Raw genomic sequence first — 25,171 nt, 5'->3', positions numbered from 1 at the left:
GGGTGATTCGAAGTTGATGACGTAAACAGACGCTGGGATGGAACCGGGCCGGCAGGCTTACTAGATCCAACATCGGGTGAACCACTTCCAAACCACGACTGGATCGCAACCAAAAAGCCGTAATCAAACATGATGCGCGTGAACTGGATGATGCGGTGATGCACTGATGGATGGCACAGTAACTGTTTTTACTACTCCTCATAGCCTTCAAGTTTGGGCCGTTTTTCTTACTACTTACTTGAACCTCGTTCAACAGCTGACTCTGTTTCCACCGTGCTGCGTCGCGGTGCTCTTCCATGGCCTCCATATCCCTGGACAAAGCTAACGTCATAATTGATCTTATTAAACTTTTACGCTGCCAACTTACACCGTCTTTTAGTTCTTGGCCCTAGTGCTGGAGACCTTATTATATGGTACCATCGTTATTCTCACTGAACTTTTGTTTCTATCTGAATGCGCCGGGTCTACTAGGATCTTTCACTGTTCTATTTATCGCTGCCATCTATGTTATCTTCCAGAAGCGATCAGGAGTAAACGTAAAACTTCTATCGACAGTGATCATCATTTGGATTCTAGCAACTGTGGTCAGTTATTCGACACTTTTTTGTCTGGGGCTCTCTGACACTGCTTTATAGCATCTTATTCTGGACATCATTCGCGCCATCGAGGCATTTGTTGAGCTGGAGAGCGGAGGCGCGCTGCAATACTACTCGGATTTATCAAACCCTTTGCAAGCTGCCAAAACAGCAATATATGTCATTTTGACCCTCGTCGGAGACGGATTCGTGGTAAGTACCTTGATTTCTGTCGCTCTTGTACTCGAATAAAAGACTGCTCTAGATTTATCGTTGCTTCATTGTATGGAATCGTAGATGGTACATTGTACCTGGGCCTGTTTTACTTCTGTGCGGGACAGGCGGTGAGTTTTAGCATACTAGTCTGAACTTCGTTCTGAGTCCGTCTTCTATTCTAGTGGGAGGTTTTGGTGCTACTGTTGCCTTTTCCCATGCTGCACCTGGGGCAGAAGTGTTCTTACCAAATATTGTTCCCTGGATCACTAGTTTCATCTCGATGACTCTATGCACCAATATTGTCTGCACTTGTGAGTTCACCAATGAATGACTCTCGGATGATATCCGACAAGGCTAACTTACCATCGGTAGCCCTCATCGCCTATCGAATTCTTAGCATTCAACGAGCCGTTCGCGATGTCATTCAAGTAAATCTCGCTCGTTCTGCTCTCATGATGGTCGTCGAGTCAGCCGCTGTATATTCGGCCTCCGTGCTTTCATTAATGATCACCTATACGCTTGGTTCAAATGCTCAGTACACAGTCCTAGATTTGGTAGGTTTCCCCAAGTTTTCCCTATTCTCAATGCCGTACCTCTAAATATCAACCAGACCTCACCCTTAATTGGAATCACATTCACAATAATTATCCTTCGTGTCAGTCTCGGCATCAGCTCTCGAGAATTGACGGCGTTGTCGCAAACGGGGCATGACCGCAGCGGACCGCAGAGTTTCTCTCTGAACCGCCGCACTCCTGTCGCAGTAAATGTTAGCCATCTCGTTGAGATGGACTCCGGAGATTACCCGCCACAAAGACAGGACGATACTTCTGTGACGAAACACCCTATGGTGTAGCGTCTTTTGCCGAGATTTATGTTCCTTTCATCATCAGCTGACGCTACGGTTCACAATGTTTGTATTGAAATAATTCACAGCTTGCTGAACCCCTTGATTCCATTGATCTATTATGGCGATCTATTATGGACACGGACACCGAGCCCTACAACGCTCTCTACCCCAAGGAAATAGACACCGTGTGCTGGGCATAGGGCTAGGCTTAACTCAATCAGTTCGATTTATTCTTCTTATCCCCACGCTCACCGTGCGAGCTCTTGGGTTGCAAAGCTCTAAAGCTCAGTTGATCCGAAGTGATCTCTGAAACACATCGAGTGCTTTTGCAGTTAACTTCTCACGGTTATGCTCCCCTTAGGGACCCCGTTGTTGACTTATTTAATGTCGTAACATGCGCAATCTCATCCGACGCATGAACAGTTCGATGAAAAGCCAATCAACTGAGTAATAACGATCGACGGCATCTATTGGTAAAGAAGTCTCAGGCTTTAAGTAAAGGCGACAAGCAAACTGCAAACCAGATATAAATGGAACAGGCGAGCTCTCTAAATATAAGACTACGAATATAACGCTCTGCGTCGTCAAAAAATGGAACCCAAACTTTTATTTTCAGAACACCGGTGGAGCTGGCCGAAGTAACAATCGTCCCACCGGGGGCACCGACGTGATATTCAAGGGGTCAACAACTTCGTACTTGTTTCCCTCTAAGGCCGGGAAAGTCCGACCTATCAAAAAGAATACTGCCAGCTTGATCTCTACAACCGGATATTCAACACATCTGCATGAAATGATGTAGGAATGAAACCATACCTGCGACGGCTAGCGCTCGTCCTGGGCATGCGAACCTCCCTAGACCAAACGGCCAGTAGGTGGGGCTTACCATGACTGCCGGCTTGCCATGACCCACCCACCGGTCGCTTACGAACTCTTCGGCATCCTCACCATGGTATGCGGGATTCCTGTGGGACAATGTAGCAAGGGGACACACTAATTGCCCTTGAACAAGGATAAGACTGCAAATAAGGACCTGGGTTAATTCTTTGAACATACCTTTTGGAATAGTGTATCTACCGAGAGTTACATCTCGCATAGTGAAGCGAATCGTTGACAAAGTATCGCCCTTTGTGCGCATGACCTCCCGAATGAACGAGTCAAGCCGCTCGGCATTCTTCAGGGAAGCGTTGGTTAGAATCAGCTTTCCACTATGCTCGTCCACCTCCAGTATATCTTGGAGCTCTGCACGCAAGGTTGGTATGATCTCGGGACGCACAGCCAGTTCGAACACAACCCAGACGATGACCGCGGCACTGAGTAGATAGTGAGAGTTCGACTCCACACAACAAGAGACAGAGATTTCAGCGTACGTTTGGTGAATCGAGGCAAAGAGTAAACTATCTAAGATGTCAACATCATTTTCAGCTGAGATTGGGGGCTGATAAGCGTACCCAAGTGTAAGACCTAATATCCAGAGGCTGTCAAGCAGTGTTAACCGGACGACATGCGCATCTTTGTAACAGTAGCGCTGGGCAAGGTAGTGGAGTAGAGATTCCTGAAGTGGGTCTATTCAATCAAATCAATGGGACAACGAGTTGCGTACCTCGTGGAGATGGCTAGTACGACCGGTCCTTGAGCAGCGTCTTAAGTCCTTCCAGACGCGGAATCCGATTACGCGGACAAAGTTCCAAGGTATTGAGAATCCCATTACGCGTACCCTGGCGAAGATATAGTTCATATCAACCGCGCTTGAAGAACTGACGAAAGCCCCTACCATGTGACAACCCTCCACGTAGTTGGAAATGTCCGAGACCAGTATCCTATGTTCTGATAGATTCCCGAAAGGACAGCGATGTCGGAAGCAATTCTTTCTGCCGCACGGATATCCGCTGGCGTGGTGTAAGTCTGGGGAGAACGTAAATTAGCAGACAGTGAGTGTCTGAGTAGAACGCCCACCTCTCCAAAAATGATGGTAAGCATCGATTCCGCCATGGTCTTATGTATTAGCCCAGCTAAATCGACCGGAATTGGAGTCCTGGACGTAGAGTTTTGCGCCTTGTCGGTCAACTCGCGTATATTTTGCTCAAATATGGGAGTGACTGTACTTTGTCACTAAATTTTCAGATAGGCAAGATGCAAGAACGCACTTTTTTGAATTATCTGTTTCATCAGGGGAATAAGCCCCTCATTGACTAGTTTGTCAATGTCGCGGATAAAGCTGCGAGGAAACAGTAGTAACGGGTGGAGATTTAGTACCTACAATAACCATTTAAGCGAATGGATATTAGTTTAAACGATTCGAAGGACATACCGTAAGGGTACCGCTCTCAAAACTGAAGACGGAGTCATTGGTAAGAACTTCGGCAGTAAATTGATCGTCGACTATGAACTCGAGCTATAGAATTGTCAGAGAAACGAACTGAAACTCTGTCAAAAGTGTGTTTACCCTGCCTTTCCTGTATACACCTATCACGGGCCCGTGTTCTTTCAAAGCCGATTCGTATGCGTTACGGGGGTTTTGAAACATGTCTCCAGCCTGAACAATACTAAGTACAGTTGATATCTCGTTAAAAAAAGACGTACCGGAATGTCAACGACAGGCGGATGTCCTTTGGGCAGAGTGCGCTAACGTTAACATTTTAGCGACTAAATGGGGCTGAACTAAGTCCCAGTTCCTTACAGGCTTCCACCGGACAAAGAAGATAATGAACAAGGCTATGGGTGCCACATAGATCGACAGAGACATGCTGGCTGGTGCAGAAGATGCCAACCCAAAGCCCCAGGTACGGGGACATTTTATACCGGCACTGTTGCCTGGCAAGAAGCGTGCGATGGGCAGTGGTATGCATCACAGATTTCCCAAGTTGTCGGTAGATTTGATGGCCTACATAGTCGCGACAATGAGACATGGTTCGGACTGCGAATGATATCAACAAAGTACTTACTCCTTTGATCTTCAGGTACACGCCCCAAGTTTCTCTTCCATTTCTAGCCCGGAGAAATGCGTACGGAGTGATCAAGGTATGTAACCAATATCAGAGGAAGCAATTCGAGGAACAAGGCAGCGGAGTTGGGATTCCGGCTGGGATTTCCCTGCGCTGCAGAGTCCGCGTTGAAAGGATTCGAAGCCTAAGAATGATGCAAAAGGTCCGCCAGGCATTGAGCGGGGAGGTGCTAGTCAATTGTGTGTATGTAAAAATTATGATGAAGTTCCGCGCAGCCTTACATGACAATAACAGCCCTAATATACACCGGCTCTTCTCCAGGCATATACGTGTACTCTTCCCGGCATTTTGGCATTTTGATGTTTCTCGCCAAGCCATTCTGAAAGCGAGTCCCAAAGAACGTATTCATTTTCGCTTGGCAGCTCGATGAGTAGTCGGCATGCTCAGATAGTAGCCACGCGGAAAAGAATTCTTCCTGTCCACAGCTTTGCCACCATTCACTTCCACTGAGTGAAGCATCAACTACGTCGTATTGCGTGCTGCCTTCCGGTATAATGACTAGAAAAAAAGAAAAAAAAAAAACATTCGTTCAAGGCCGAGCGATTCCTCGTCGAAGCGGGAAAAGTCTTGAAAGATTTTATATCCGTAAATACCCATGTACCTGCAGAGACTCTTAATAAATGATAGTAAACAATAAAAATGAGGGTCAATCTGTCACCTTAAAGAACTCACAGAACATTACTGCGAGAGTTGTGGAGTGATAGTGGTATTGATGATCGTACAGTTGATCTTCAGCAGCAACGGCGTATTGAACACGTATCCGACTTGTGAATGAATTGCAGGTATAATTTACAGTTGGGTAGAATGAATAGAATATGCAGATGCTAATCAAGGAAAAAGAAGGAAAGGGCAGCACGAGTGTGGTAGAAATAATAACGAGAAGTCCTATGGAGCGGGACTAACCTGAATCGGGCTCAGTCTCGGAGCCGTCTATACTGGCATCCGTATCAAGCCATATGTCGCTTTCGCCCTCATCTGATGGGGACCACGGATTGCCAATGCTACGTGGCCCGGGTGAGATGGACTTGCGTTCCATCGTGGCCAAAAAGGGATCATCGCTTGAGTCATATTCCGGCGAAGATCTGATTGCCTCCACTCCGTTTATATGAGCGTGCCCACGATGGCGGTGCCGGGAGGGTGTCGTGGCGAGAAAAGGATCATCATCGCCTTGATCATCGGCGCGTCGTTGTCTATTTGTTAAACGTACTTCATGCAAATGAGCAGTACGGGCCCATCGCCTGGCACTTCGGGGTGCAGAACGCCCATTGTTTAAAGACGTGCTCGATACAAGACCTCCGCCCGAAGTGGCACGTTTAATGATAGGCCGGGATGTACTCGTGGGAGTCGCCGGCCGGAGCTGTGAAGAATTCAGATGCCGGTTCATGGGTGTGCGAACAGGAATAGGCGTATGAGAGCGAGAGCGGTGCTGCGGCGTGGGCGAGCTAGAACGTTGTTCTTGCATGGTGTATAAAGATGGTTTCGCAGAGGGCTCGACTGAAGATGTGGGGAATTCAACTTTTGCGTCTAGCATCAGACATTAGGATAACTATTTGCTGAAAACGGATTCTAGACTGACCGCCGGGTCTGGGAGACATCTTGATATTCGGAGGAGTGCTGCGACTCCTGTTAGTGAACCAATCACCGCTGAAGCTCAGGTGTCGACGGCCCCATTCTCTCATGCTTCGTCTGAACATGAGCGGGCCATGTTCCTCGGATCTGGATCCTCGAGTGAGCCCCATGAAGATCAAGACGGCGAGTAAAAGGCAAAGTTGAGCTATGCCTAGACGTTTTTCAAGAATGATCTAACGAAGACGTCAGTGAGTCTCAAGAAGGAAAACAGTCTTTCTCCACCTCATTGGAAAGGTAGTCGACTCTGTTTGCAAGCTCTCTGTAATCCATTTCGATCCGGAGTCGCTGTTTATCCCATTCACGAAGTGTTTTTTGATACATCTGAGCTTGAGCTTTGCCCTGAATGCACAATGAGGTTGAGGTCACGAATATACAAAGAACATATTCGTACGAGACCGTCTAGGCGACCGACATCTTCACCGAGCCTTCTTAACATCTCTCTCACTCCGGTGGTCTGTTCCTCGACATAACGAGCATACAAAGTATGGTTTCCTTCCAACGCCGTAAGACGGTTCATGATCGTGCGGTATATAGATTCGCCCCCGGTAGTGGGAGGCATCGGGGGTGGAATAGGAATGTTGTTTGAACCGGAAGCCGTAACGATGGTGGTGGCCGTCTGTGACGCAGACGAAGAGGTCCCTCCTGCGGCCGATGCCGATGAATGTCCGTCAGAGTCCGAGGTCGAGTTTGTAGAAGCAGAATCCGTGAACGATGTACTTGCCGGGCGATGAACGGTGGAAGAAGGTTGCGCGGTATCTGTAGAATGAATGTCGCTTTCGTAGGAGGGATCACGCCCTGAGAATGAAACGGTCTCTGTCGACGACGCTGTAATTGGTGTGCTGATAGATTTGGTTGTGGACTCAGAAGTAGCAGAGCCAAATTCCGGTGGGGAATTAGAGCTCTCTGGGATCGGACTAAAGTCAACGGTTTCGGTTCCAGGTTCAGCGATATTCGTTGCGGAAACATTAACAACAGTAAGGGGGTCTGATGTCTGGACAGGCTCGGGTTCGTCAGTAACAGAGGCGGGTAACGACCGAATTTTCTCATGCTTTGCGCGGTATTCTGCTTCCCAAACATCCCATTTCCATTGCTCGAGATGAGTAAGACCGTACACTCGGAGCAAGGAGATGGGGCAATAGTACTCGTTGCCGTAGTGGGAATGAAACTCGATCCGGATGTACCTGTAAAAGTCGTGAAGCGATGTTGGTGGATGGAAGGACTAGCGAAAGTCAGACTGAGTACAAATGGCAGTAGTGACGCCTCACCTGAACGCCCCGAACATTCTTGGCTCTGTAGGTCCCTGCTACAGTCCAACCCTCTTCCCTTGTTGTGTACGTCTTCGCCACGCTCACAGTAAAGTCCTTGAAAACCCCACTGAAGAATTCAAAGTTTGCGAGCTGCACGGTGTCGATTCGAATGTCGTCACATAATTCGACGATTACGAACTGCTTTTCTTTGGAAGTACATGGACTCAGCATGTACCTATCACGTTTGGAGGATAGGATAGAAGACGGGGACTTTGCTGAACGATGAGACACGTGGACACGAGCAGAGCAATCGAGGGCCGCATAGTTGAATCTGTCCGTTAATGGGACTTGGAAATGGGGTGATATTGGCTCGTCCATGGACTCGTACGAAGCCAACGGTGATGTGGTCTGACCATCGCTGCCAACGGTGTCCGAGTGTCCAGTATAGTGGATACCCGTTGCGCCGGATATATTGCCTGGATGATTCCCATCATTCTCTTTCCCCTCCCTCTTCTGCAACTCAGCCTGCTTCTCCTTCCACTCCTCAAAGGAGAGTAGAGCATCTGTATCCGTAGGTTCGACGGGCTCGAGTGGGATGAGGCAACACACCGGTGGAGACTCCCGAGATACGGCCGCGGAAATGGCGCGAAAGGGATCGTTTAAAGACGTTGGCGAGGCTGCAAAGACTGGCGACGCCAGCGCCAACGCTACAAGAGCTGTCTGAATATTTACCATCGTCGTTGGTAGCACCGAGAGGGAAGAAATGGTCGGTACACGTCGACAGACGGTGGAAATTGGGGAAGGCCTATTTTTATCCGCCCTCATTATTTTGGTCTATTTGCTCATGGGGATGTATATGGACTGATCGGATCCTGCCCAATATAGTAATTCCTTTCTTGGTTTATTACTCCCATCCTCGTCGTCCATCCTCGTCGCCTTGAACGCAATGAACTCAGACGAGCTTACATTCAGCCAGCATGGGCTGCCAGAGAACGCGTCTAGAGCACTAAAGAGACCATTCCAAATCAATTTCGCTCCCCAGACTTCAACGCCGCAATCAAGAAATCATCGCCATCCTCAAAAGACACATGTCTTTGCACCAGCTGTGCGATCCGCGAAACCACCCACAAATATGTTCCTTATAAATCCTGCACAACCTACGCATAGAGAGTGTCAGCGGATGCCTCATACTTCTCGACACAACATTCAATCGCCAACTACGCAGGAGGAGCAGGAGGAGCGTTGTACAGGTATGGTGTAGCATTTGCGTGACCTGCCGCTGATTGAAAGCTTAGTAGACGATAAGGAAAGCTCTCTGAATACTCCTCCAGTATTCAGGATGTTTTCACAGTCTTCGAAACGACCTTTCACCGATTCACATGCTGGCCAACTATCAACCCCTGCGCAGCAGAATAGCTTGAGGTCTTCTGAGCTCCCGCAAACTCCGATATCAGAGAGGCTTGAACCTCATTCGCGACATTCCTCTGTTCAACCTGAGGTTGCCTATCATGGGGACGAAGTAAATTGGGAAGAAAACATGATGATCAGGAAGATGAGAGAAGCTTCGGTCATGAAATCCCAACTGGCTAATGAGGTGCGATACATTTAGTGTCACTTTGGGCGCATATACTCATATATTCGAACTTGAAATGCAGAGAAAGATCACTCTAAGTCTCAAAGGGGAGCTCGTGACGGCCCAGAACGCCGCCGCTGCGTTAAAGCAGAAGCTCGCTACGCTTGAATTGGAAAACCAGCGTCAGGCCTCACAAATACAAAGCCTCACTGAGGAATTGTCCCAGACGAAATCGGAACTCTGCCAGGTGACAGAGGAACGGGAGCGCACCGTGAACTCGATGCAGGACAAGGTTGGCGAGGTCGAACGCTTGCGCTCTGAACTCTTGCATACTGGTGAGAAATATATAGCGTGTGAAGAGCGTGCTGGTAAAATCAAGGATACTGCAAAGAAAGGCATGGTTCATCTCAGCCGAGGGCATGCATATTTTTCCTTTTTTTTTGTGTGTGTATACTGATATTTACTTCTTTATACAGATATGAATCATTGAAGACCACCTTTGATGAACTCAAATTACGTTTCGATGTTTCTCAGGACCACCTTCAGCGCACGAAGGATGAAATCGAGTTACTAAAGTCTACTTCTGAGCGTCAAATCAAACGTGCGCTGCGTTTTCTTCATATCTTTTCTTAGAACTGATTAGAACTGATCTCAAAATTAGTCGTTGAATCCCACCTGGATGAAAGTGGTCGCTACCTTCATAAATCTGCCGAAACCCGAGACCTCATTTCCGAGTTGCAGCAAGACCGCACCAGCTGTACGTTACTGATGTATGACATCTGACCAATATATTGATCCCGACGACAGCCCAACAAGTTAATGATATCCTACGTGAAAAGCTCCATACATTAAGCGCGCAATTAGTGGAGTCAAAACAGAAGATTGCCGAGTTGGAACTGCGACAACTTGAGGAAGGAGCGCGCTGGAGTCGACGTGGTGAAACATGGCAAAACCTTCGTGAGTTTCTGTTGTTCGGTTCCTCTTCCAACTTATGCCTGTGATTTTTTGTGACAGAATGTAAAATAGAGGAACTCGCTGACAAACTCGCTAAGCGAGAAGGCGAAGCCTTTGAAGGATTGATAGAAAGTGCAAATTTATCCACCGCTCTCAATGAGGCTATCGAGAAGCATGTCCTACTTCTTTGCAGTCAGATTCGTCCCTAAAACCAAAATAGGGCAAATGTCTTGCAGATCGCGCTAAGAGCAAAAGAAGAAGAACTCGTAGCTCTTAAAAAAGAGCAAGTGTTTCCCGACTTTCCGCGGACACCTCGTTCATCATTTTTTATTCAGAACCACCAACATAGAATCCGTCAAAGTCAAAGAATTGGACGCTGCTCTCAAAGAGTATGTACCGCGCGGTCGTAGTATTATTAACCTAACGGTCTCTATGTAGCCTTTCGGTCAAACTCGCCGCTAGTGATGCCACAGTACGCAAGCAGGAGACCCAACTGTCCGTCTTGAATGATCGGATCCGCTCATTGACAACGAAGGAAGCAGCGCTGATTGAAACGTCAGTTTCGCTCACATAACGCCAGGCTCATACTTTATCCGTATTTACAGGAGCGATCATTCGCGGAGGACGATCTCCAAATTGGAGATGGGAATCCAAGAAGCCAAATTAGCATGTTCCGCAGAGTCTACTAAATACAAACAGGTCCAGGATAAGAACGTCCTTCTTGAAGCTCAGATCGTTAAACTCAGGGAGGAAGTCACCGACAGAGAGACCAAGTAGGTCATTTTGACTCTGCCAATACGTTATATCTGACTAGCTGGCTTATTAGTTTGAAGAATCACAATGTCACCTTCAACGTGGGTTCCAATTCTGTTCCTAGGCGCTGCATTCATCCCTCCAATTAGGTTCTTCAAGAGCGCTTTGATAACCAGACGATAACTCTAAAACTGGCCAAGGAGCATTGTGGTGATCTGCAAGTGCGTTACTCTTTGTCACGGACGATGAAATATCCGACGATATTCACCAGGAGCGCGTAATGACATTGACGGTACGATTCATAGTTATCTCTGTGGCCACGTCTTTATAGTATGCCTCATAGGCAAAACTTGAAGGGGTCGCCACGTCTGCACGGTTAGATCTTGCACACCTTCAAGAGCAAAAAGGAGTGCTCGAATCATCGATCCAAGATCAGAAGACATTGCTTGAAAAGACGCTCCAGAACCAGAAGGAACTGCTTGAGAAGACGCTCCGCGATCATAGCAGCCATCTTGAGCGATCACTACAAGAGCAGAGGGCATCTTACGAGTCCAAGTTGCAGGAACAGAAAAATATCTCGGAAAAAATTGCCGCTGATCAACAGGCTCTCTTTGACAGGAACCTTGAAGACCAAAAAGCGGCGTTTGATACTACTGTCAAGCATTTACATGACCAGAAGTTATCCTTGGACAATTCTTTCGCAGGCCTTCAGGCGGACATGAAGGCCCAGCAAGAAGCAGCAACCGCCCTGAAGATCGACGTGGCCAGGCTTGAGGAGAGGTGCGAACAACAAATCAAATCCGAAGCTCAGAAACTACAAGCCGCGAACACGGAGCGTCATGAAGCACTGAAGCTTGCACAGCAGAAACAAAGTATGTTGGACAGCCTGGCTAGCGAGTGCGAAACGGCGAAGAAGGATGCTCAAAAAGCTCGGTCCGAACTGGAGAGAGGCCTTCGAGAAGCAAAAACGCTGACGAATCAGACGCAAGAGCTGCAAGAAGAACTGGAGTACCTCCGCGACAGGGAAATGACTATGCCAAAGCGATATGAGGCTGGCAAATTGGTAACAAGTCCACAGCATCGTCTTTTACCTCGCTAAATGTTCTTAGAGCGACGTCGAGAAGTCATTTGTACAATCTGTCATTCAGATGTATAGGGCGACCTGCGAGCAAGACATCGTCAACAAAGAAAACGACTTGCGATCGGTGATAGTCGGTTTCGTAGTCATTAGGTCGACACTAACGATGAAATACAGAGAGACAATATGATCGTTTCGTTACAATCCAAAATCGCTTCCTTGGAGTCGAACCTTGCGAAATGCTTAAAGGAATCTGGCACGAAGTCTATGATGGACCTAAACGTGTGGATGTCGAGTCCATTAACGCAGCAGCCGGAAGTATGTTTCTTGTTATATATATCTTGAGTCCTCTCTAACATTCCTAGGACGAGATCCTTCCGCAATCAGCCGCTCGAACCCCCGACCCTGTATCGCCCACACCATTTGCTACTCTCGCTGCCGATGACGATGACGATATCTTTGAAGAAGAAAAACAGCCGTCTGCCTTGGGTAAGCGAGACCGACCCCACTCGCCTATGACGAAATCCGACGATAATCAACGCCCTGCTCGGAGACCGGTTCGTCACTTTACTGCCTAGAATGTATCTGTCTTATGCGTGTCGCGTGGGTACAGAAGTCAAGTGCTCCCCGTAAAATCCTGGGAGCTGATAAGAAGGTATGTGTCGTCCATACTTTTGGCCAACAAAGATGACTGATTGGTAAATTCTTAGGCTAGTGAACCGACAACCAAGATCAAGCCACGAAAACGACGTTGATGACACTGCTTTGCTGCTCGTAATTCCTGTTTCTTGGTTGGATTCTTCTGAGCAACTACTGAGATTCTTTCTTGCTTTCCTTCTTGTTATACCTGGCTCGCATTGACTTGGTTACAATGGCTGTTCTACTCCTCTGGCCCTAAATTGCTGGTTGTAACGGTGCCTGGCTTCTCACCTCATTCTATAAGTATCTACTTTGGGATTGCGGATGCACGGAGAACATTAATTTGTATTCAAGCATTTTTGGTCGCTCGTAGCTCCATTATGCCAACCTTATACTGTACCACCACACATTACAGTTGACGTAATAAATTCACTTCAAATCCAGTCGATCTTGCCTTGCTTCAGGCTTCAGCTTCAATGCTCAGCAGATGCACACCGGAGGGAGAACATTTTGTAAACGCCGACTCGCTGACCGCGACAGCTTTGAATTTCTTTTAGCGGTGAGGTAATGAGTAATCGATAAGTATGTTTCTGTGAAATTGTTGAAGTATTATTCATATCCCTGCAGTCCCCGCAGAAAGATTAAATTGGATTGGCCAATAAGATCTTCGACAAGCCACTCATCGCATCTCCACGGAATGTGTCTTGCGTGATGGTCAAAGGTAGGAGACCGTCATTGAACGTGAGTAGATTGGGGGAATTCGTAGTCCATTGGGGCCATTGAATGCCAGTACTCCCGCTAGGATTCAAAGTAGCAGCGAAACGAATGAGGTAATCTGCCATATCTCCACCGAAATAAACATTGAGGATATCACTGGCGTGGAAGGCTCCCAAGAGCGGAACAAGCTTCAGCCGTTTACTCACTATAGAGTGTCAGGAACTGACTAAAGGGTTTTTAAACTACTTACGAAAGGCCCATATATTTTGCTTTCCAGAAATGTTTTGTAAGAAGAGCCTGCGAGGTGCCTGAAATACTGCATCGCCCTGAAACGAGGCGATCCTCTTGAACTGGGGCGTTAAGATGTTCAATATTCCGGTACCATATGGAGAGCCTTCAAGAGGATTTTCTGGATAGAGATCTAATAGCGTGTTGAGATCTTGGTCTGATATATTCGGAGAAATCTGTGTCTTGATATATGTTGCAACCTCTGCGCTTGTCCTGTAAGATGCAAATTAAGTCTTATAATACAAGAGAGTAGTCGTTCCACTTACGTGACATTGAGCGAGGCGAAGGAAAACAATGTTCCCTCATCATCACAGTCGCCTAGTTGAAGTAGCATGTAATCAATGGCACTCTCGGTGTTGAATAGCACACATACCGCTTACTATGGGAACATTAGCAATTTTACCTTGCTCTACGAGTCGCTGCGGGTTATCGGAGAAGAGGACACCGTCTGCGCGAGGTAGCCAGGCTAAAGCCAGTGACTAACAAAGATCTGTTTGATTCTTCTAAGTTTTTCAAACTTTTGACAAACTACCCACCTGGTAATCGAATATAAAGGGCGAATTGTCGATCGCCGCTTTTAGCGTTTTGTATGAGACCGTCCTCAAACAAGCAAGTGTATCATCAGAACCAGAGCATCCCGTCTGAACCACAATGTCATCGTAATCTGCAATAAAATTCAATCGGGAAGCGACTTCGAAGGAACTCTCCATCATACATTTCTGTCCTCCCTCAAGAGCTCCAACAGGGATCGGGAGACCCTGATTGCATGAACGCTGCACGGAAAAGGCCTTGAGTGTCACCATCGTAGGCAATCATATGCATCGCAGCTGAAATAGCTCCTGCAGATTCGCCCCATCTATCCAAACGGATCGTCAGTTAAATACGGCGAAAAAATCAATTCTGACCCACATCGTCACTTTTGAAGGATCTCCACCAAACGCAGTTATATACTTCTGAATCCATCTCAGAGCCTCTCTTTCTGGAGAAACATACGTGTCAGAAAGTCAGATTAAATACCGAAGGAGCTCAATATACGGTCGTGGAGCCCGAGGTTGCCAACAGCAGCTTCCCTGACTTCCTTACTCGCAAGAAAACCGAACCCTTGAACAATTTCATGAAAAACCTCGGGAAGACTGAGTAGAGAGAAATAACGCACCAGAAACTCGGTAATTCATCGAAACATAGATGACTGGCTGATTCAGCGCGATTGACCGAGAAACAATGCTAGTGCCGTCATACCTGCCAAAAGAAAGATATTCAGTATCCACTGATGCATCTAATGATAATCACTACAAACATAGCCGTGCCACCAAGCTCGAAGCCACCTAGAGACGAATGTTGTTGTAAAAACCCGAACGATATGCAGTAGTAGATGTTTTTACCACCAAAAATCCACTGAGGAGACGTTGCTTGAGCTCATGATTCCAAATCTTGACATATTACGCACCGCAACGACAGGAAGCTTAGAGTTTGAAGTGGCAGGTCGCTGGCTTCAGAACATTAATAGTCAGACCTAACAAAGATTAAGGAAGTATATGTGATAAATGAGGCGCGTAATCACAATCCTCATCATCAGGAAGAATTGCAGTGAAGATGGAATTGACGATGTAATCCACAACTTCCGCTGGTACTCCTGTGAGAATCGGCAGCTTGACGGCCTGTTGCGGACAAGATGGTCCAAAAGCGCTCGCATCATAAGACCCATTATACGCTGGAAGAGTTTCTGGTAATCGGAAACGACGATCCCCGGTGCTACAAAAGGGTGACTAAATTACCCTCCGAATTCATGGTTCAAAGATAACTCACGGGGGTTGCGCGAATGGGATGCCCAAGAACTTCGAGACGGACCCGGAAGTTGTCCCGGCGAACGTCGCAGAGTCCAGAGTCACAGAAGGAGCAGCGCGGCTTGAAATGACTGCGGAAGTGACGATACAGGCATGAAGGCCAATGAGAACGATGAGCTGGGAGAGCATGTTAGTCGCACGACGACCGAAGATTTGGACCACCCATAATGATGCATGCAGGACATCTTTATAGCTGTACCTCAAAGAAGGGCCAACTATAGTCGTGGGACTGACAAGTCATGAGCGCTTGTCACGAGAAGGTCGGTCTCCATTTTTTTGATTCGCTTATCTCAGGGAAACGCTAGTGAACTCTGTTTTTGATACCGAGGGAAAGTTTTGATTGTCTGGCGTTCGTCATACTTCTCGACACCACGAAGCTCGCGTCAACTTGGTCTAGACTGTGTGGGGCCCCGCACTTGAAGTCGGAAATAGTATGAGCGCGCTGCGACTGCGTGGATGGAAAACGATCGACACGCGTCCAAGGCCGCCTGTGTCAGGGGAACACTGCTAGAAATCACGGGCAAATGCCCGAAATTTGATGGCTATTCCGGACAAACCTGCGGACCTCATGGCCGCTTTCCTGAAAGAACGATGAAAAGGTACAAATGCACATGAACGTGATTCTTCTGCAATGTGGACTGCACCGGCACCGACACGATTTGGAACGAACATCAGAATAAGATGATTGGTTTAGCCGCAAGCTAAGTATAAAAGTCATTGGTGGCAGTCAGAATACTTTGACAACAACGAACCGTTACGCCTGCAACTCTGCGTTCGATCAAGCGCCGTGATCGTCTCCGGGAGAACCGACTTCTGGTATAAATTTTAATTGAAGGCACATAATTGCCAGCAAAAGTTGGTAGCACTGGCTTGGTCTTGTAGTTGCCTGCCAAGCTGGTGACTAAATTGGAGGTTCCCTTCCTTGTGTCGGGGCCAATCATGATGAAGTAAGTCATTCTACTATTGCCAAGATGCTTCGGCATACACTTTTTACCCAGGGACAAAGAACGACGCCATGGATCCATCCAAAGCTAGCCTGTATGGGTGGTTCGTTAACCAGCAGGTCAAAGTCATATGGTTCGGACTATACCACCTGAATTGTGTATTCCCCTCCGCGACTAGCGCAAACTCGAGAGATTCTCAAACATGTGAATATTGTGAACTGCGAATGCGAGGGGGAAACTTTCATTGCCGGTATTGTTGACGATCTATTGAACTCAGCATTATACTCCCGAACTTCGCCGTCAGCTGATGCATGCTTGTGACTGGGTCAGCGAACCTCATGATACGGCGAAGATCAACCAACATACCAGCTGTGAAATATGCTGGTGGAAGGGCCAGTTCCGAGCTCTGTGGATTCTGGGCTCGGGTAAGGGTCTAACGTCTACTTAACCTTGGTCCTTCATTGTATATCGAGTTCCACCATACAAAAACGCTCCATCTAGAGTATTTAATTTAATGTTGGCCTTGGATCCTAAGCCAGTCGCGTTGATGCTTGCCTGAGAAGCTGACGTTCCGAATTACTAGGTTGATCTGGTAGCTACCGTAGGAGGTAAGAGAACAAGTATAGATTGCATAGTTAGGCCTGATACCTGAGGCTCGTAAGAAGTAAGGTTCGAGGGAACGAAGTGAAAACTGGAAAACTGGATTTATTGGCCACCTCTGCCGATACAGCTCAGGTAAATAAGCGCAAACTAATCTACCTCGGTAACTCATTATAAGTAAACGTACACGTATGAAGAGGAACGGTCAAGACAATAAGATAGGAGACAAAAATGACGGTAAGTTGATAGCTACGGTGTTGTTATTCTTTTTCAACGGAGCCGGACGTGCCCTTCGCTTATACTCCGCCCAAATTCTGCTAGCTAGACGAATGCGGCATGACGTGTGCCAGGTGTGAGCGATGCGTACCAACAGGCGACTAGTTTTCGCTCCCGTGAAACCTGTAAGTGCGGGCAAGGGTGGCGTTAGACCGAGGTAATATCGAGACAGTGATTGGGGTCAATTGGGGCCATCTTCAGAGAGACGTCGGACAACGTGAAGAAAAGACCTGCAAATGAGCAGGGGTACTTCTGCAAAGTCCAGGATACGGGACATCTCGGTGATTAGTGTTTGTGTGGCATGCTGGCGGAAAGAGTGATAGGCAGGGCACGAAGACGTGATGGACGGTTTCCAGTGCATCGCAACCACTAATGCACATGGGGGGATACGTTTCCAAAGCGTCGGAATCGTGTGTACGTCGTGTCAAGCTGGTCTAATCTTGCATAAAGCTGTACAAAGGCTGAGTATGTCGAGGAGGCCCGTAAATAGGGATGTTCGGGAGGTGCGTGTTGGTCGTGGAATGGTAGCAGTATCGTCATGGCAGGGCGGAATTCTGGGCTAGAATAGACAGCGGAAGTGAGTACAGAAAGGCAGATATGATGATATACTTGTTTCAATGTAGCCGTCGTTTGGTGAGTAAAGCATAAAAGAATCCATAAAGAACGTAGGTAAGGGTGCGGGAGGTGGCCGAAGTTGTAAATACTGAGAACCTGAGGCGAGCCGATCTGCAAGCGTATTAACTGTTGAAGGGGTTGAGGAGGAGTTGGTGTGAGCTGGAGTGTAGGTAATATTGGGAGGATGATGTGGTGGTGGAGAATGCTGCAAGGCGAATGCCACTGCAAGAGAGCTCAAGACGGGCCGGGTTCAAGCCGGAAGCTGACTAAGCTCAGAGAACCGGGCAGCGGAGGTCACGGTGCTTCAGTGGGTTGACCACCAGTTCCTCGTGGTCAGCGCATGCCTTCTCTACTGCCTCTCTACTATCTCCCGCCAAACACCAATGCTGCTCGAGGCTCCCTCGTGCAACACCCTTCCGAATCCCGATTTTCCCTTCCGTCGACTGGCTCAAGACGACTACAATCCTCAAAGACAACTTTTCCTCCCTCCAAACAGATGCCTCCCTCGACAACGGCCGTCCTCTACAGCCGCCGACGTCCTTCCCGTACACTGCATGCAGCCTCTCGAGTCGTCGACTACCCTCCACAGCCACAGACAAACTTCCATCCACGGCATCCTCTTGCTGCAGTCGTCCCTCCTCTCCCTTCCTTATGCCAACGTCTCCTCAAGTCCCGAGCTGGTTGATGCCGAGTCCACCCTCGACGAACTCGACTTTGAGTCGAATACTTGCCGTTCATGGTGCAGAACCCGAGTGAAGGAGATGACGGCGCATTCTGGGTCCAGAAACCAGGCGGGGTAGCTGAAGGGATATTCGGGGTGTTGCGTACCCGATTGGGGCATGGTATGTCTTTGCGTCTTTTATGCACCCCCCGCGCGCGCATGCGTAGGCGCTCGTGCCCCTCCTCAATGTTTCCATGCTGTAGTCTACTTCGTAATCTAGTTTGCTTTCAATATATATATCTTTTTTAACTCTATCAATACTTGCCTGTAAGGGATTGATAAGTATACCGTTGACTCAGACTACAAATACGACGCTTACCTCGAGCACGAGAGTTGACGCGCAGTCATCTCCGACTGCACTGGTCGACGTTTCATTCGTCGAGTTCAAGTGCTTGAAGTGAGTCGAGAAATCGAGTTCGGCGTCTCATCAACGAGTCAGGCAAGGAAAAGGCTTACCCTTCAGATTGCGCATTCCCTGCATGAGGGTTACATAACCTATTCGCTCGTAGCTCTGTTTTTGCCAACCCTGTACTGTACCACCAGGCGTTATAGTCGACGTGGGAAATTCACTTCAAATCCAGTCGATCTTGCCTTACTTCAGGCTTTAGCTTCAGTGCTGAGCAGATGCACACCGGAGGGAGAACATTTGGTAGACACTGATTCGCTGACCGCGACAGAGTGGAATTTTTTTCAGCAATATGGTAGTGGGTATTCAATAAGTATGTTTCTGTGGAATGGATGAGGTATTATCCATATCTCTGCAGTCCCCGCACAAAGATTAAATTGGATTGGCCAATAAGATCTTCGACAACCCATTCATCGCATCCCCACGGTATGTGTCTTGCGTAATAGTCAAAGGCAAGAGACCATCGTTGAACGTGAGTAGATTGGGGGAATTCGTAGTCCATTGGGGCCATTGAATGCCAGTACTCCCGCTAGGATTCAAAGTAGCAGCGAAACGAATGAGGTAATCTGCCATATCTCCACCGAAATAAACATTGAGGATATCACTGGCGTGGAAGGCTCCCAAGAGCGGAACGAGCTTCAGGCGTTTACTCACTATAGAGTGTCAGGAGCTGATTAAAGGTTTCCTAAACTACTTACGAAAGGCCCATATATTCTGCTTTCCAGAAATGTTTTGTAAGAAGAACCTGCGAGGTGCCTGAAATACCGCATCGCCCTGAAACGAGGCGATCCTCTTGAACTGAGGCGTTAAGACATTCAATATTCCGGTATCATATGGAGAGCCTTCAAGAGGGTTTGCAGGATAGAGATCTAGTAGCGTGTTGAGATCTTGGTCTGATATATTCGGAAAAATCACTGTCTTGAGATATGTTGCAACCTCTGCGCTTGTCCTGTGTGATGCGAATTAAGTCTTATAATACAAGAGAACAGTCGGTCCACTTACGTGACATTGAGCGAAGCGAAGGAAAACAATGTCCCCTCATCATCACAGTCGCCTAGTAGAAATAGTTTGTAATCAATGACATTCTCGACGTTGAATAGCACACATACCGCTCACTATGGGAACATTAGCAATTTTACCTTGCTCTACGAGTCGCTGCGGGTTATCGGAGAAGAGGACGCCGTCTGCACGAGGTAGCCAGGCTAAAGCCAACGACTGACAAAGATTTGTTTGATTCTTCTAAGTTGTTGAAATTTTTGACAAACCACCCACCTGGTAATCAGATATAGAAGGCGAATTGTCGATTGCCGCTTTCAGCGTTTTGTATGAGACCGTCCTCAAACAAGCAAGTGTATCATCAGAACCAGAGCATCCCGTCTGAACCACGAGGTCATCGTAATCTGCAGTAAATTTCAATCAGAAGGGGACTTTGGAGGAACTGTTCATCATACATTTCTGTCCTCCCTCAAGAGCTCCAACAGGGATCGGGGACCCTGATTGCATGAACGCTGCACGGAAAAGGCCTTGAGTGTCACCATCGTAGGCAATCATATGCATCGCAGCTGAAATAGCTCCTGCAGATTCGCCCCATCTATCCAAACGGATCGTCAGTTAAATATGGCGAAAAAATCGATTTTGACCCACATCGTCACTTTCGAAGGATCTCCACCAAACGCAGGTATATACTTCTGAATCCATCTCAGAGCTTCTCTTTCTGGAGAAACATACGTGTCAGAAAGTCAGATTAAATAGCGAAGGATCTGAATATACGGTCGTGGAGCCCGAGGTTACCAACGGCAGCTTCCCTGACTTCCTTACTCGCAAGAAAACCGAAGCCTTAAACAACTTCATGAACAAACCTGGGGAAGACTGAGTAGAGAGAAATAACGCACCAGAAACTCGGTAATTCATCGAAACATAGATGATTGGCTCATTCAGAGCGATTGACCGAGAAACAATGCTAGTGCCGTCGTACCTGCCAAAGGAAGATATTCAGTGTCCACTGATGCATCTAATGATAGTCACTACAAACATAGCTGTACCACCAAGCTCAAAGCCACCTAGAGACAAATGCTGTTGTAAAAACTCAAACGACATGCAGTAGCAGATGTTCTTACCACCAAAAATCCACTGAGGAGACGTTGCTTGAGCTCATGATTCCAAATCTTGACATATTACGCACCGCAACGACAGGAAGCTTAGAGTCTGAAGTGGCGGTCGCTGGCTTCAGAATATTAATAGTCAGACCTAACAAAGATTAAGGAAGTATATGTAATAAATGAGGCGCGTAATCACAATCCTCATCATCAGGAAGAATTGCAGTGAAGATGGAATTGACGATGTAATCCACAGCTTCCGCTGGTACTCCTGTGGGAATCGGTAGCTTGACGGCCTGTTGCGGACAAGATGGCCCAAAAGCGCTCGCATCGTACGACCCATTGTACGCTGGAATAGTTTCTGGTAATTGGAAACGACGATCCCCGGTGCTAGAAAGGGAAGACTAAATACCCTCCTCACGATCGTTCGAAAATAACTCACGGGGGTTGAGCGAATGGGATGCCCAAGAACTTGGAGACGGACCCATCAGTTGTCCCAGTGAACGTCGCAGAGTCTAGAGTCACAGTAGGAGCATCGCGGCTCGAAATGACTGCAGAAGTGACGATACAGGCATAAAGGCCAATGAGAACAATGAGCTGGGAGAGCATGTTAGTCGCACGACGGCCTAGAATTGGACAACCTACAATGATACATGCAGGGCATCTTTATAGCTGTACCTCCCAGGGCCAACTATAGTTCTAGTCCAAAGAAGGGACTGACGGGGCAGTATGGAGGGAGGGAAGTTAGGCGCCATTGGTATATCGGAATCTGGATCTGGTGTAGCGCTGGAAACGCCACTCATCAACTGCAATAACCGACGAGTTCCCACGTCCAAGAGGTACGGTTTTGGATCCTCCGTAATGTTGAAGCTAATTTGGGGTAGAGGTACATTTTCCTTTTGCTGGGAAAATTCTGCATGGCAGCTTCATGAGCACGAGAGAGTTCATGAACATGAGCATTATCGAGACGCCGGCCTGTGGTGTCTTTACAGAGGAGGCAGAAATCCTTGTTGTATTGGACACGTCCATACAACGCGGTCAGCAAGACGTAATGCCGTTAGTGCGGGAGGCATGTTAACAGCACGAACGTGTTCAAGTTTGATCAACAAAGTCACGACGCGTTTTGCGGAAGCAAACAGTGATTATCAAAATATGTATTAGGTGTATTTGTTGGGAGGAATGTACAGAAGAGGGGAAAATCTTGGGTCCTGACGTCAAACAGGGGAAAATGAATTGAGAATGACGAGATGAGCTGAGGACAGATTCACATGGTATGTTGGTTTCATTACATGTGGATCAATCCAACGGAGTCAGTGCCTCAAGCTCCTGTATGTGAAGGCTCATCCAAACCATCCATAAAATTTCGAAGGCCCTGCCCCTTTCTTGAGCGTCTGTAAGGCTTCCGTTGCATTTGATCCTAAATGATTCTGTCGCAATAGACCATATCTGCTACAATATATACTGTCATCTTCTAACATTCCGTTTCGCATTATTACAGCATGGCTTCGGGGATGTGTGAGATTCCGGCTTCAAGAGTAGGATACCTGTGTCCTCTGTTGCACCGCTGCTCAGGCTTCACTACCATGCTTCAGCAATAGCAAACTGTTCTGTCATCACTGCTGGAGGCGGAATTGGTGGAGTTACCATTGTAGATGAAGAACGAAATAACTTACGTGTCATCCAAAGAAAACATGATCTGCGCATGAGAAAATATTGCGGAGCAACGATATATTTCACAGCAGATACGGTCTAATGTATCAGTCTCCTTCCCACTCGAAAAAACACGTTCTGAAGGTACAGCAGTGCCTTGAATGGGTAAAATATCAAGCGCAAAAGCAAGTACATCCTCTCACTTCTGGGCAGCAGAGGTGCTTCAGTGGGTTGAATGTCGATGACCACCAGTTCCTCGTGGTCAGCACATGCCTTCTCTACTGCCTCTCTACTATCTCCCGCCAAACACCAACGTTGCTCCCTCGTCCAACACCCTTCCGAATCCCGATTTTCCCTTTCGTCGACTGGCTCAAGACGACTACGACCCTCAAAGACGACCGTCCCTCCCTCCAAACAGATGCCTCCCTCGACGACGGCTGTCCTCTACAGCCACCGACGTCCCTCCCGTATTCTGCATGCAGCCTCTTGAGTCGTCGACTACCCTCCACAGCCACAGACGACCTTCCATCCGCCGCATCCTCTTGCTGCAGTCATCCCTCCTCTCCCTCCCTCCCTTATGCCAACGTCTCCTCAAGTCTCGAGCTGGTTCGTGCCGAATCCACCCTCGACAAACTCGACTCTGAGTCGAATACTTGCCGTTCATGGTGCAGAACCCGAGCGAAGGAGATTACGGGGCATTCTGGGTCCAGAAACCGGGCGAGGGAACTGAAGGAACATTTGGGGTATCGCGTGTTGATTTCAGTTACTTGAACTGATTCGGGCCGCTGCCGTTTCCACTTACACCATTGACCAATCCTGCGGCAAACGACTTCAATCTCTTGTCGACGAGTTACAAATAGAAGGCTTACCCCTCAGATTCCGCATCAGCTGCATGAGGGTTACACCGCCGATTCCTCTACACGGTGCCAAGTGCTATATAGAGAAAGAACGAGTACGTGCTCTCCTCAAATCGTTACCGGAAGATTCATTGACTTAGGGAGCCATCTAACATCTGTTCAAGTCGTTAACTTCACAATTAACACAGAGAACACGAACAGGTACCATGCAAGTTAGCGATGAACTAAAGACATGATTCTTCTAGCGTCAGTAGTCAGTATCAGAGCCTACAACCAAGGTAACGGCACGTACCATAGTGTAGTGTACACGAGAAATACACGTTCTACATCTGAAAAATGAGCCAGGTTACGAGATAAACATAACCTAATGCTTACCTTGTCCATAACCCCGTAACCCCTCCAGCAAAGTCAAGTTCAGTCCACTCACTCTACCGACTCGTATTCAGCCTCGATGAGCCCGGTCATTAGGAGAGGGCTTTGCGGTGCGTGTGGTCATGTACGGCGTCGTCTGTGAGTGAAAGGTACACCCCACTGCAATCTGCAATAAACGGTTAGCCGGAGATAAGAGAACCAAACGACAAGCCTACCTTAGTGGAACCAAGGCTAGGCTTGTTAAACAAGAGCTTTGAAGACTGAGATTACACCTAGACAAAGCTGTAGTTAATCATCTGCGAACGAAAGCTAGAGGGAGTGCTTACCGGACAAGGTGCTTCAAGGTCGACGTCTAGCACGTCGAAAGTCAACGTATACAATCTGAAAGACATTAGAAATGTTAAGATGAACTAAAGTAATAGCTTACCCGTATTCCTCAGCCCGCAAATCCCTATGACTTGAACTCCGCCTCTCGGTGCGTAGTCTTGTCGTAGATCATCGAGTCATCTTCACAGTGGTATGTGCCTGCGAGACTCCGAGTCGGAAGTAGCCCTACTTGAATAAAAAAAGATAGTTATGTTAGCGAAGAGTTAGAGGGAAAATTGTACGCACCTTAGATTCATCCATTAACTCTGAACGGCATTTCCCCTGCTATAAAAATCCAACAGTCCCTCAACGAATGCCGCAGTCGGTGGATCCTGCCAATATCTGGTCAGCTTTGAGTGAATTTAAAAAAGCCGGATTACCTTGGGTTGAACAGGCACCCGTCAAACAACTGGCTGCAAGAATGAGTACCTGAAAAAGGTCTCGTTAGTAGTCATTATAAGGGTTTGACGAGTCGCTTACCAGGTGCCTGTCACAGTCATCGAGCTCCTTGCTCGATACCGCTGCAAGTTAAATAACTGCAAGCAATTCACTTCAATCTCTCGTCTACGAGCCAGGCGAAGAAAAACGGCTTACCCTTCGGTATCCTCCTGCGTGAGGGATACGCAGCCGATTCCCCTGCGTGATGCCATCATGCTGGATAAAGGGAACGAGTACGCTCTCTCGTCAAATCGTCACCTGCAAATTCCTTGACTTGGCTGCCATAGAACATCTATTCAAATTGTTAGCTTCAAAGTTGACGCGGCAAATGCGGATGCTTACTGTTCAAGTCAACGATCTAAGTATATACATTTCATTCTTGAGCTAGAATCAGTAGTTAGTATCATATTCTAGGTTCAAGGTGAAAACACGTACCGTAGTGTAGTGTAGGGTACATGAGGAATACAT

General features: G+C 47.6%; 9 protein-coding genes across 9 annotated transcripts; 3 read left to right on the top strand and 6 right to left on the bottom strand.

The window, feature by feature from the left end:
- Positions 1-59: 59 nt before the first annotated feature.
- EV420DRAFT_1534466 (uncharacterized protein) lies at positions 60-2,071 on the top strand. Its single transcript, XM_060472797.1, has 8 exons — positions 60-326; positions 380-413; positions 472-584; positions 636-788; positions 841-919; positions 974-1,102; positions 1,164-1,345; positions 1,402-2,071. The coding sequence occupies exons 1-8, from the start codon at positions 297-299 to the stop codon at positions 1,642-1,644; spliced, it is 963 nt and encodes a 320-aa protein (XP_060332137.1). The 5' UTR covers positions 60-296; the 3' UTR covers positions 1,645-2,071.
- On the bottom strand, positions 2,072-4,381 carry EV420DRAFT_1762987 (cytochrome P450; the record flags this gene model as incomplete). The annotated part of the gene is made up of 13 exons (XM_060480722.1): positions 2,072-2,396; positions 2,452-2,637; positions 2,692-2,948; positions 3,006-3,032; positions 3,087-3,190; positions 3,239-3,353; positions 3,410-3,540; positions 3,592-3,734; positions 3,783-3,891; positions 3,947-4,030; positions 4,082-4,171; positions 4,219-4,260; positions 4,316-4,381. 13 exons carry the CDS (start codon positions 4,379-4,381, stop codon positions 2,251-2,253), a joined length of 1,500 nt encoding a protein of 499 aa, XP_060332136.1. The 3' UTR covers positions 2,072-2,250.
- A 724-nt stretch (positions 4,382-5,105) lies between these two features.
- On the bottom strand, positions 5,106-8,330 carry EV420DRAFT_1534463 (UNC-like C-terminal-domain-containing protein). The gene is made up of 6 exons (XM_060472796.1): positions 7,535-8,330; positions 6,661-7,488; positions 6,492-6,608; positions 6,217-6,442; positions 5,299-6,164; positions 5,106-5,241 (listed from the first exon to the last, which is right to left on the bottom strand). The coding sequence occupies exons 1-5, from the start codon at positions 8,249-8,251 to the stop codon at positions 5,539-5,541; spliced, it is 2,514 nt and encodes an 837-aa protein (XP_060332135.1). The 5' UTR covers positions 8,252-8,330; the 3' UTR covers positions 5,106-5,241; positions 5,299-5,538.
- An 835-nt stretch (positions 8,331-9,165) lies between these two features.
- EV420DRAFT_1268089 (uncharacterized protein) lies at positions 9,166-10,252 on the top strand (the record flags this gene model as incomplete). The annotated part of the gene is made up of 5 exons (XM_060467424.1): positions 9,166-9,533; positions 9,566-9,690; positions 9,751-9,846; positions 9,897-10,046; positions 10,104-10,252. 5 exons carry the CDS (start codon positions 9,166-9,168, stop codon positions 10,250-10,252), a joined length of 888 nt encoding a protein of 295 aa, XP_060332134.1.
- Positions 10,253-10,867: 615 nt separating this feature from the next.
- EV420DRAFT_246203 (uncharacterized protein) lies at positions 10,868-12,981 on the top strand. The gene is made up of 7 exons (XM_060481378.1): positions 10,868-11,088; positions 11,140-11,859; positions 11,906-12,001; positions 12,052-12,192; positions 12,240-12,431; positions 12,488-12,529; positions 12,585-12,981. The coding sequence occupies exons 1-7, from the start codon at positions 11,077-11,079 to the stop codon at positions 12,627-12,629; spliced, it is 1,248 nt and encodes a 415-aa protein (XP_060332133.1). The 5' UTR covers positions 10,868-11,076; the 3' UTR covers positions 12,630-12,981.
- A 173-nt stretch (positions 12,982-13,154) lies between these two features.
- On the bottom strand, positions 13,155-15,491 carry EV420DRAFT_1641350 (carotenoid ester lipase precursor; the record flags this gene model as incomplete). Its single annotated transcript, XM_060477223.1, has 12 exons — positions 13,155-13,435; positions 13,481-13,731; positions 13,785-13,836; positions 13,892-13,997; positions 14,055-14,182; positions 14,262-14,374; positions 14,428-14,497; positions 14,554-14,619; positions 14,675-14,757; positions 14,816-14,843; positions 15,080-15,270; positions 15,325-15,491. 12 exons carry the CDS (start codon positions 15,489-15,491, stop codon positions 13,155-13,157), a joined length of 1,536 nt encoding a protein of 511 aa, XP_060332132.1.
- A 2,578-nt stretch (positions 15,492-18,069) lies between these two features.
- Positions 18,070-18,999, bottom strand: EV420DRAFT_1478545 (uncharacterized protein; the record flags this gene model as incomplete). Its single annotated transcript, XM_060469508.1, has 4 exons — positions 18,070-18,445; positions 18,626-18,783; positions 18,838-18,941; positions 18,975-18,999. The coding sequence occupies 4 exons, from the start codon at positions 18,997-18,999 to the stop codon at positions 18,070-18,072; spliced, it is 663 nt and encodes a 220-aa protein (XP_060332131.1).
- Positions 19,000-19,278: 279 nt separating this feature from the next.
- On the bottom strand, positions 19,279-21,629 carry EV420DRAFT_1672711 (carotenoid ester lipase precursor; the record flags this gene model as incomplete). The annotated part of the gene is made up of 14 exons (XM_060479091.1): positions 19,279-19,577; positions 19,623-19,873; positions 19,927-19,978; positions 20,034-20,139; positions 20,197-20,324; positions 20,376-20,515; positions 20,569-20,638; positions 20,695-20,760; positions 20,817-20,899; positions 20,957-20,984; positions 21,042-21,054; positions 21,107-21,171; positions 21,220-21,410; positions 21,463-21,629. 14 exons carry the CDS (start codon positions 21,627-21,629, stop codon positions 19,297-19,299), a joined length of 1,641 nt encoding a protein of 546 aa, XP_060332130.1. The 3' UTR covers positions 19,279-19,296.
- A 1,319-nt stretch (positions 21,630-22,948) lies between these two features.
- EV420DRAFT_1478543 (uncharacterized protein) lies at positions 22,949-25,171 on the bottom strand (the record flags this gene model as incomplete). Its single annotated transcript, XM_060469507.1, has 13 exons — positions 22,949-23,215; positions 23,473-23,486; positions 23,540-23,603; positions 23,820-23,856; positions 23,903-23,955; positions 24,115-24,159; positions 24,226-24,280; positions 24,358-24,451; positions 24,646-24,694; positions 24,746-24,786; positions 24,860-24,901; positions 25,046-25,061; positions 25,139-25,171. The coding sequence occupies 13 exons, from the start codon at positions 25,169-25,171 to the stop codon at positions 22,949-22,951; spliced, it is 810 nt and encodes a 269-aa protein (XP_060332129.1).

This window comes from Desarmillaria tabescens (genome assembly GCF_030435595.1).
Source record: "Desarmillaria tabescens strain CCBAS 213 chromosome Unknown EV420scaffold_13, whole genome shotgun sequence".
Classification (NCBI taxonomy): Eukaryota; Fungi; Basidiomycota; class Agaricomycetes; order Agaricales; family Physalacriaceae; genus Desarmillaria; species Desarmillaria tabescens.
Note: the sequence above shows the minus strand (reverse complement) of the source record. Positions and strands in the feature narration are given on the sequence as shown.

What these genes read in the sequence shown, in the direction of transcription:
- EV420DRAFT_246203 (XM_060481378.1), top strand. An exon ending in CATTAACGCAGCAGCCGGAA is followed by an intron (nt 12,193 to 12,239) that starts GTATGTTTCTTG and finishes TAACATTCCTAG; the next exon opens with GACGAGATCCTTCCGCAATC. An exon ending in TCCTGGGAGCTGATAAGAAG is followed by an intron (nt 12,530 to 12,584) that starts GTATGTGTCGTC and finishes GTAAATTCTTAG; the next exon opens with GCTAGTGAACCGACAACCAA.
- EV420DRAFT_1534466 (XM_060472797.1), top strand. Translation starts at nt 297, where the DNA reads ATGGCCTCCATATCCCTGGACAAAGCTAAC. An exon ending in TATCCCTGGACAAAGCTAAC is followed by an intron (nt 327 to 379) that starts GTCATAATTGAT and finishes ACCGTCTTTTAG; the next exon opens with TTCTTGGCCCTAGTGCTGGA. An exon ending in TTTGGATTCTAGCAACTGTG is followed by an intron (nt 585 to 635) that starts GTCAGTTATTCG and finishes ACTGCTTTATAG; the next exon opens with CATCTTATTCTGGACATCAT.
- EV420DRAFT_1534463 (XM_060472796.1), bottom strand. Translation starts at nt 8,251, where the DNA reads ATGGTAAATATTCAGACAGCTCTTGTAGCGTTGGCGCTGGCGTCGCCA. An exon ending in TCGACTACCTTTCCAATGAG is followed by an intron (nt 6,443 to 6,491) that starts GTGGAGAAAGAC and finishes CGTCTTCGTTAG; the next exon opens with ATCATTCTTGAAAAACGTCT. An exon ending in GATGTCTCCCAGACCCGGCG is followed by an intron (nt 6,165 to 6,216) that starts GTCAGTCTAGAA and finishes GTCTGATGCTAG; the next exon opens with ACGCAAAAGTTGAATTCCCC.